The sequence below is a fragment of the Lolium perenne genome, chromosome 3 (assembly GCF_019359855.2).
Source record: "Lolium perenne isolate Kyuss_39 chromosome 3, Kyuss_2.0, whole genome shotgun sequence".
In the NCBI taxonomy this organism is placed as follows: Eukaryota; Viridiplantae; Streptophyta; class Magnoliopsida; order Poales; family Poaceae; genus Lolium; species Lolium perenne.
Window position 1 is genome coordinate 272719834 of NC_067246.2, and position 10695 is coordinate 272730528.

General features: G+C 44.7%; 1 protein-coding gene across 1 annotated transcript; it reads left to right on the forward strand.

The window, feature by feature from the left end:
* Positions 1–8687: 8687 nt before the first annotated feature.
* On the forward strand, positions 8688–10482 carry LOC127344528 (tyrosine decarboxylase-like). Its single transcript, XM_051370827.1, has one exon. It carries the CDS (start codon positions 8738–8740, stop codon positions 10334–10336), a length of 1599 nt encoding a protein of 532 aa, XP_051226787.1. The 5' UTR covers positions 8688–8737; the 3' UTR covers positions 10337–10482.
* Positions 10483–10695: the final 213 nt, after the last annotated feature.

The window sequence follows — 10695 nt, forward strand, 5'->3', positions numbered from 1 at the left end:
AAACTAATCTACGATAGTCTAGGATTTTCACCGCATAACCGGAACATCCTATGCGTAGTTGAGCCTAGAAGATACGTAAGATGATAGGAAAACTAGCCCTAAAGAGGCCTAAAAACCAACATGAAGTTGATCCCCGGAACAATCCCTTTAGGACTTCATTAACCACACCTTACGCACTACCGGATCCTTCAACCCGTTTATAAGGCCTAACCATGCGGATATCAAACCAATCCTTGAAGAACAAGGAGCAACTATAACAGACTAGATCTACTAGCTAAAGAACAAGCAAGATGCTGCCCTTACACCTAGGATAGGTGTAAGGGCAGCCAGATATTGAGGGATAGCGTAGCTAAACAAGTACATCGTGAAAGCATCGACGTTAACCCCAAAACACCTGAGATAAGGGTGTTGCTCGCCATCAAAAAGGCTTCAGCACGAGCAACACCAAGAACGAATAAACCGATACTGCCTAGATCTCACAATGCGATCTAGGCAGCATGTTACTTACCCAGGAGAAACCCTCGAAACAAGGGGTGGCGATGCGCCTAGATTGATTTGTTGTGAACGTGATCGTCTTCTTTCTCAAATAACCGTAGATACATATTTATAGTCCGTAGACTTTCTAATTTGGGAATAATCCCAACCGTGCACGAGCTAAACTATGTCTTAATCCTAACCGATACGGAATCTACTATAATTTACAGATACACGGGCCACTTGGCCCAAACTCTCGTACAAGGCCGATTCATGACCGTTTTACGTACATAGCTTCCAAGCCCGTTTAAATCACGGCCCACCTTCTGATCCGGTTAAATTCTGGTGATAACAGCAGCGTACATTTTAGGCATCAAGATTTATAGAGATAGATCAAGACGCCTAATAGGGCTTTCACAGAGTACATACATGGACAAGATTCTAAAGAAGTTTAGAATGGATGAAAGCAAGAAAGGGTTCTTGCCTATGTTGCCAAGTAAGGTCTTGAGTAAAACTCAAGGTCCGACTACAGCAGAAGAAAGAGAGAGGATGAACAAGATCCCCTATTCCTCGGCAGTAGGCTCTATCATGTATGCCATGTTGTGTACTAGACCGGATATCGCACATGCTATTAGTTTGACCAGCAGATATCAAAGTGATCCAGGGATGGAACACTGGACAGCGGTCAAGAATATCCTGAAGTACTTGAAAAGGACTAAGGATATGTTTCTTTGTTATAGCGGTGACCAAGAGCTCGTTGTAACCAGTTACACCGATGCAAGTTGGAACACTGATCCTGATGACTCTAAGTCTCAGTCTGGGTACGTGTTTATATTGAATGGTGCTGCAGCAAGCTGGATGAGTTCCAAGCAGTGCACAGTGGTGAAGTCTTCAACTGAATCAGAATACATAGCGGCTTCGGAGGCTTCACCGGAAGCGATATGGATGAAGAGGTTCATTGTTGAGCTTGGTGTGGTTCCTAGTGCATTGGACCCATTAGTCATCTATTGTGACAACATGGGTGCCATCACCAATGCACAAGAACCAAGGTCACACAAGAAGCTGAAGCATATCAAGCTGCATTTTCATTCGATTCGCGAGTACATCGAAGATGGTGAAGTAAATATTTGCAAAGTACACACAGATCTGAATGTGGCAGATCCGTTGACTAAAGCTCTCCCTAGGGCAAAGCATGACCAACACCAGAATGTCATGGGTGTTAGGTACCTTACAATGTAATCTAGATTATTGACTCTAGTGCAAGTGGGAGACTGTTGGAGATATGCCCAAGAGGCAATAATAAAGTGGTTATTATAATATATCTTTGTGTTTATGATAAATGTTTGCATACCATGCTATAATTGCATTAACCGAAACATTGATACATGTGTGTTATGTAAACAACAAGGAGTCCCTAGTAAGCCTCTTGTATAACTAGCTTGTTGATTAATAGATGATCGTGGTTTCGTGATCATGAACATTGGATGTTATTAATAACAAGGTTATGTCATTGGATGAATGATATAATGGACACACACCCAAATGAGCGTAGCATTAGATCAAGTCATTAAGTTCAACTTGCTATAAGCTTTCGATACATAGTTACCTAGTCCTTCGACCATGAGATCATGTAAATCACTTACACCGGAAGGATGCTTTGATTACATCAAACGCCATTGCGTAAATGGGTGGTTATAAAGATGGGATTAAGTATTCGGAAAGTGTGAGTTGAGGCATATGGATCAAGAGTGGGATTTGTCCATCCCGATGATGGATAGATATACTCTGGCCCTCTCGGTGGAATGTCGTCTGATTAGCTTGCAAGCATGTGACAGGGTCACAAGAGATGACATACCACGGTACGAATAAAGAGTACTTGTCGGCAATGAGGTTGAACTAGGTATAGAGATACCGATGATCGAACCTCGGACAAGTAGAGTATCGCGTGACAAAGGGAGTCGGTATCGTATGTAAATGGTTCAATCAATCACTAAGTTATCGTTGAATGTGTGGGAGCCATTATGGATCTCCAGATCCCGCTATTGGTTATTGGTCGGAGAGGAGTCTCAACCATGTCTGCATAGTTCACGAACCGTAGGGTGACACACTTAAGGTTTGATGTCGTTTTAAGTAGATATGGAATATGGAATGGAGTTCGAATGTTTTTCGGGGTCTCGGATGGGATCCAGGACATCACGAGGAGGTCCGGAATGGTCCGGAGAATAAGATTAATATATAGGAAGTCACTTTCCAAGTTTGGAAATGATCCGGTGCATTTATGGAAGGCGCTAGAATGTTCTAGAACCTTCCGGAAGAAATCACCATGGAAGGTGGAGTCCCGGTTGGAGTCCAACAACCCTAACCAGCCAACCAAGAGGGAAGGTGGAGTCCATGGTGGACTCCACCACCTTGGCCGGCCAAGGAAGAAGGAAAGGGGGGAGTCCCACTCCCCCTAGGTTTCACCCTTTGGTAAGTTTTTGAGTTGGACTCTTATTCGAATCTTTGGGCTAACCCTTGGGGTTCCACTTATATAATGACGGAGAGAGGGAGGGGGCCGGCCACCACACCATCCGCACCACCCAAGGGCATCAAGGCCGGCGCCCCCTATCCCCAAACCCTAGCCGCCCCTTCCTCCCACTTCTCCCGTAGATCTTAGGCGAAGCCCTGCCGGAGATCTCCACCACCACCGACACCACGCCGTCATGCTATCGGGATTCCGAGGAGGATCTACTACATCTGCTGCCCACTGGAACGGGGAGAAGGACGTCGTCATCAACACCGAACGTGTGACCGAGTACGGAGGTGCTGCCCGACTGTGGCACCGTCAAGATCTTCTACGCGCTTTTGAAAACGGCAAGTGATCGACTACATCAACAATGAGATCTAATCTCGTAGGCTTTGGAATATTCGAGGGTTAGTCTCATGATCTTCTCGTTGCTACCATCTACTAGATTGGATCTTGGCTTGTTATTCGTTCTTCCGGTAGGAATTTTTTTGTTTTCTATGCTACGAATCCCATCAAAATTTGATTACCTCTTTTCTTACCACTTCCTTCATTTTTGGATGAAGACGGTGTTGATAATCAACAACGGGCTTTGCATCTTCTTCCAAATTAATCTTATGCATGCATAGAGCTGGACTTATACCTTTAAGATCATCAAGAGAATATACAATGGCCGGCTTACGAGAACGCAATACCTCCAGTAATTTTGTTTCTCCTTCTCCTGAGAGATTAGCACTAATAATAACATGATATATATTTTGATCATCAAGGTATTCATATTTCATATCATCAGGCAAATGTTTTAATTCAAAACTAGGATCTTCTTTGGGTGGTGGTAACACTCCAGTATTATCAGATGGAATATGCAATTGTAAATGTGGTGGTTGTTGAGATAAAGTTTGTTCTAGATCTTCTCTCTCTTCATTAATAAATGGTTCCTCTTGATTAAGTACATATCGATCCACTGCATTCGATGAAGCAACTGCCACAGAAGCAAGAGTTTCCACAATATCTTTTTGAAAATTTTGTTTTTCTAAATGCTTATCAGTAAACTTGAAAAAAAATTCTAACCTTTCTCCAGCACATTTAATAAACACTCTCTCTTTTGGCAAATCAATTTTAGCACCAACAGTATTTAAGAAAGGTCTACCAAATATAATAGGACAAAATGCATCTTGGGAGCAACCAAGCACAATAAAATTAGTGGGATACTTAATCTTTCCTACTAATACTTCAACATCTCTTACCATGCCAAGATGTCTAATAACTTCTTTATTAGCAAGTTGAATAGTCATACATGTTTCCTCCATGTGTATGGGATCAATACCGGGCTTGATTTCGAGATATAGAGAATATGGTATCACACTTATACTTGCTCCTATATCATAAAGACCATGATAATATGAAGTTCCAATAGCACATGATATAATAGGTTTATCAGCTCTAGTAGTCTTACCTTGAATTACCTTAGTGGAATCTTCGCATAAATAGACATCGCAAGGAGTCTCTTCATTTAATTCTTTTATGGCCGGAATTTGAGGCTTCATAGAGATTTGTTCATAAGGCTCGTGAAATCTTCTATCACTCCTATTTGCAACAACGGTGAGAAAATTTTCTTTCACCCTGTTCGGATATGGAGGAGATTCCACATATTATCTTCTATAATAACCGATGAAGCTTGTTGAACCCGTTTCTCAACTTTAGCAATATATGGTGAAGTCTTAAGAGGTTTAGTAAAGACCTTAAATCCTTTCTTAGGAACATTCAAATGGTTAGCAAAATATTTAGAAACTTCTACTATAATATGAGGATCAAGACCAAATTTATTCTTTAGTTCTTCAAACAATATAGTAGTAGAGAAAATCTTTACACTTGCATATTCAAAATCAAAACGAGGCTCATTACCTTTATCAAGATCCCACACAGATGAATTATTAGCCATAGTATCCAATAAATTCATTGCTTCTTGTTGAGTTCTATTAGTAAAACTCACTCCAGATGAATTGCCCAGAAAATCTCTATGATGTTGGGGAAGCCTCACATGGAAGTTTATCAATATAAGACTATCAGGAATACCGTGACAATGATTCTTACAGATGAGTTCATTAAGCCTCCCCCATGCTTGAGCAATACTTTCTCGAAGATGAGGCCAAAAATTATAAATATGACAGTGATCACCATAAGCTTCTTTAGGAGTATAAAACTTGGTATAGAAGGAATTCCTCAATAATTCCCTGTTAAGACGGCATTTAATATCCAGAGGTCTAAACCATAAGCGAGCATTACCAGAAAGAGATAGATATAATAACTTCATCTTCACATGATCATCCACTTTGAATAAAGAGCATAGATCTTCAATAGCATGTAGATGTCCCATAGCAGTTTTACTTTTATCACCTATGAAGGTTAGTTCCATAGCTTGTTTGGCAATAGCAACAGGAATTTGAAATGCCACCTTAAGCTCAGGTGGTTTTTCTTTATTATCTTTAAGAGATTGAACATAAGCATAATTGTATAAAATCAAACCAATCTCAGCACGGCTAGACATACCCACGACGAGACACATAGCAAATAATAAAAACAGTAAAAGCTTCCTTATCATTCACTTACCAATAGCGCTACACTCCTTGGCAATGGCGCCAGAAAAGTGTATTGATGGATCCCAAGTGCAGGATATCAATTGTAGTACTTTTCAATAAGAAATGTTGTCGAACCCACGAGAAGCTGAAGGTATTGGTTAGCAAAATTGACAATAAAGCAATAATAATAAAGTTTTGGGTGTATAGTTTGCAGTAAAAATGAAGTGTATGAAGTCAATAACAAATAAGTAAACGCTCTCGATGAGAGAAAAGCCCAATCCTCTCTGCATCAAGAGGTCAATCTCAAGTGTGTGTTCTTATATGAGACTAAATTTCCTGAGCGGCATGGATTCACTGGCATCTGAGTTTTAAACAACACGGTAAATATTTTGTCAAGCTTTATTCAATTAGGGGCGGAGCCTAAGTTAGGTGCAGCCGTAGATATGTGCAACTAACCCCTTATGATGGATCCTAGAGCCATTTTCATGAGCAAGTATAGGAATCATTAAGACATAAATGTCCCACCATAGCCATAAGATCAGGGGTCCCCGACATAAACCTCTCGAATGCAACCCATAGTATTGGAAGACGGTTTCTGTCATTTCGGCCCTTCCAACACTAATGCATTACATTAAAGTGCATCCCTATGAGCCCATATAAGTGAAGTAATATGCAGTCGATATTCTCATAAAACCATCATAGAACAACATAAAAGATAGAAAACTTGACCAAATACTCATTGCACATCATATAGAATCATAGCCAGATCATCCTATGCCCTCATGAACGTGGGGAACTACTCACAAGTGTCAAACCTGATATGGACCAAAGGCATAGTGATTACAACCCAATCTGAATATATAATCTCCCCACCAAATAGTGACAAAGTACCAATCACGAACATGCAATATCACTAAAAACAATATCCGGGGTTCAATTAAACACAAACTATGAGGGGGATGACATTGATCTCGTAGAAGGAGATGGTGGTGATGATGGTGTTGTTGGAGATGTTGATGGAGATGCCCCCTCCCAAGCCAAGGAGGAGTGGGGATGTCGATGGCATAGATAATGATGTGTGATGGCAAATAACAATGAAAACTAATCATATATGTAGCAATAATGATGATGCAAAATGCACGTATCAATAATGCACGACCATCGTCGTGTTCTCTCCAACCACCGGGACACCCCCATTCCAGCCCCATCCTTCCACACTCCCTACTCCGCCTTGGATCCCGTTCCGCCCACTCGCTGGAACAGACCACTTCCTCTCTCCTCGCCATGCATCCCCTTTCTATCTCTTCCCTATGTATCTCTAACCACCATGACTAGGGTGGTGGTGCTGCCATGGGGTGGAACTTCTGCTAGTGGTGGCCAACGCTACTGCCATCCATAGGAGGTGACACATTGCTTCCGCGAGGAGTGGAACCTCTAGTCTGACCGAGAGTTGGATGCTGCAAGCGGAGGGGGTGATAGTTCTGCTAGTGGTGTTTGGTGTTGATGCGAGCGGTTGGTGGTGGTGTCATCAACTAGAATCGGTGGTTCTAGATGGCATAGTCGAAATGCTGTCAATGGCGCTCAGCAGCGCTAGCAACCAAAGTCGTAATGCTAATATCAGCGATGGGTGGTCCTACTAGCGGTGATAGACAATGCTACCAATCAGATTCAACATTCTGCAAGGAGCAGTCGGTGATGTACCAACCAAACGTTGCAAGCGGCGGTCGCCAGTGCTGCTAGCGCTAGTCGGTGGTGTTGCAAGCAGGTGAGGTCTCCCGTCGAAGCTCTGAGCTACGGGCAGCGGTGGCGGTGGTCATATCTGCAGGCGCGGCAGTGGTTTTGTCTGCATAGACACTATTCAAAAAATGGCCGAATTAACAATTAATCGCTACTAGGTGGCTGACAATGTCATACATATAATCGGATCTGTTAATCCTTTAGACCAACTAATCTCCCTGACAACCTGATTAATATGTATATTCCTGATAAACTGCTACACTTGGGTCAAAAAAGTTGCAAATTTTCAACCTAGATCACCCATCCAGCTGCTACCCTGCTCAAATCAAGTAGGGTTGTGAAGCTCCTGCTCGATTCCTGCCTCCATGAGCTCGATTCCACCGTCGCTGACTAGTTCCTTGCCGTCGCTGAAAAATTCCTCGTTCTTACCGATCATACCTCAGATACAGGAGCTCAACCTCCTTCAGAGGTCAGAGGAGGAGAAGTGAAATGAAGGAACATGGTGGTGGATGGTGGCTCATGTCGCTCGTGACAGATCAAGGAGAAGAAGCTTACATATTTTAATGGGCTTTTAGGCTCTACAGAAGTATGGTTGGACATATAATGTCCCATATACTATTTTTTTCTTATATACATGTGTTTTAAGTTCTAATTTGTGTATGTTGCACCGATTAATAGCCAACCAATTAAATCATTTAGTTGTGTGAATTTCGATTAATCGCTACTCATAAGCCAACTACCGATTAGTGATTTTCTTACCCTTGCCATGGAGTGTATTTTTCCTATAGTCAAGGAAAGGTGCACATGGGCAGTCTTGATGGGACAGGGGTGGTCTTTTTATCCGACAGCCTGAGACGACCCGGGGGCAGGGGTTTCCGATTGGAAATAAATCTAAATGAATTTCACGTTCATCTTGTTTTGAAGTTTTATGATATATATACAAGATCAAATTAGTTCTAAAATATTACTAATCAACTACTCAATTTATATTATATATATATGTATCTTTAAATAAAATTAATCGCCATATCAAAATGAAATCCTTGTCTTTAAACGTAGCCAAATATAAGTATATATATTAGCATTAGTTAGCCATCTTTAAATTTTCTACTACTCCTATATGTTTACAGGTATGTTTTGATGACTCCCAAAAAAGGTATGCCTTAATGCCGATATCATTCGGTTCCTTATCTGGTGTACTCGCAAAATCCATATGGTAGGATTCAACATTATATGGAATGTTTTTAATGTGTCCTATTAACTTGGGAGAATCTTAAAAAATTCTGTAATATTACTATAGAAGATGCGGTGTGCAGAATGGATCCAGCTAGTTCTCTTACTATAAGATCGCCACCCATGCTCGCTCGTATCGGACAGCATTGAGGGTAGAATCAAAACAGTGCTTCCAGCCTCGCACAGGCGCTTAATCCCCCGCATTCCACATATGGCCCCACCGTCGCGCTGCTTCGACACCATTAACGGTGCGACAGACAATGGCGCCGTCCCCGTGCCGGTGATGGTAGACGCGCCGCAGTCCCCCAAAGTGCTGGACCCTGACGAATTCCGGCGCCAAGGTCATGAGGTTATCGACTTCATCGCCGACTACTACGGCCGCATGGGCGACTATCCCGTGCACCCCGGCGTCAAGCCCGGCTTCCTGCGCGACGTGCTCCCTACGGACGCGCCGTCCCGTCCGGAGCCTGACGCTTTCAGCTCGGCGCTGCAGGACGTCCGCGACCTCATCCTCCCGGGCATGACGCACTGGCAGAGCCCTCGCCACTTCGCGCACTTCCCCGCATCGACCAGTACCGTCGGCGCCCTTGGAGAGGCGCTCACTGCCGGCATCAACGTCATCCCGTTTACTTGGGCCGCGTCGCCGGCCGCCACTGAGCTTGAGATGGTGGTCGTCGACTGGCTCGGCAAAGCGCTGCACTTGCCGGAGAGCCTGCTGTTCGCCGGAGGTGGCGGGGGCACGCTTCTCGGCACCTCCTGCGAGGCCATGCTCTCTGCCGTCGTCGCTGCAAGGGACAAGAAGCTCGAGGAGATTGGCGGCAACAGGATCGGCGACCTCGTCGTCTACTGCTCCGACCAGACCCACTTTGCCTTCAGTAAGGCTGCGCGGATCGCCGGGATCCAGCGTGACCACTGCCGCGAGATACAAACGCGCCATGAAAACATGTTCGCGCTCTCGCCTAAGGCGCTCCAAGCCGCCATTCAGGCTGACGTTGACGCCGGGCTGGTCCCACTGTTCCTGTGCGCGACAATCGGGACCACCCAGACGACGGCCGTTGACCCTGTCGGCGAGCTCTGCGCTGTCGCGGCACCTCACCGCGTCTGGGTGCACGTCGACGCAGCCTATGCCGGCTCCGCGCTGGTCTGCGAGGAGTTCCGCCACCTGATCGATGGCGTGGAGTCGGTGGACTCGTTCAGCATGAACACTCACAAGTGGCTTCTGGCCAACATCGACTGCTGCGCGATGTGGGTGAAGAGGCCGTCGGCGCTCGTCGCCGCCCTCGGCACGGAGCCGGAGTACATCCTCAAAGACGCCGCCGCCTCCACCAAGGAAGGGGATGGCGTGTTGGACTACAAGGACTGGAGCATCACCCTGACTCGCCGGTTCCGCGCCCTCAAGATGTGGCTCGTCCTCCGCTGCTACGGCGTCGACGGCCTGCGTGACCACATCCGCTCCGACGTGCGCATGGCCGAGGCGTTCGAGACCATGGTGAAGGCCGATCCCAGGTTCGAGGTGGTGACGGACCGGAAGTTTGCATTGGTTTGCTTCCGGCTCCGGCCGCCGCCGCAGAAGTTTGGAGGCGAGAAGACGGCCAACGACCTCAACCGCGCCCTCCTCGAGGAGATCAATGCCGTCCGCTCGGGTCCGTACATGAGCTCCGCAATGGTAGGTGGCATGTACATTCTTAGATGTGCCGTCGGGAGCAAGCTCACACAGGACAAGCACGTCAAGGATGCGTGGGAGGTAGTCCAGGATCGGGCTTCATCACTTCTTCTTAAAATGGAAACCATCTACAGCCTGCGTCATTAAGGTGTTAATTAGGCGAATGATCCTCCAAGTACTCCATTACACTTGGAGACAACCTTGTTGTTTACAAGGTCCATCTGGATTTCCTTAGAATCCTCAATATTTGTAGTATGTTATTTTGCTTTCTTTTTTGAGAAAGACAGTCAGTTCTGCCATTGGATAAATGAGTGAGATTTTTTTTATAAAGGACGCTTTTATTAAAGTCAAATGTTTGCATCAAGTGGATACAACGAGCTAGAGTTTAAACCCAATATCTGCATATCCACGGTACACACAACCAGGAGAAAAAAAAGGTAAAAAAGGTAGAATGACAAAATACAAGTTTATGCATTCATACAACGATGTATGGTAGTGTGGAGGCT

What these genes read in the sequence shown, in the direction of transcription:
- LOC127344528 (XM_051370827.1), top strand. Translation starts at nt 8,738, where the DNA reads ATGGCCCCACCGTCGCGCTGCTTCGACACCATTAACGGTGCGACAGAC.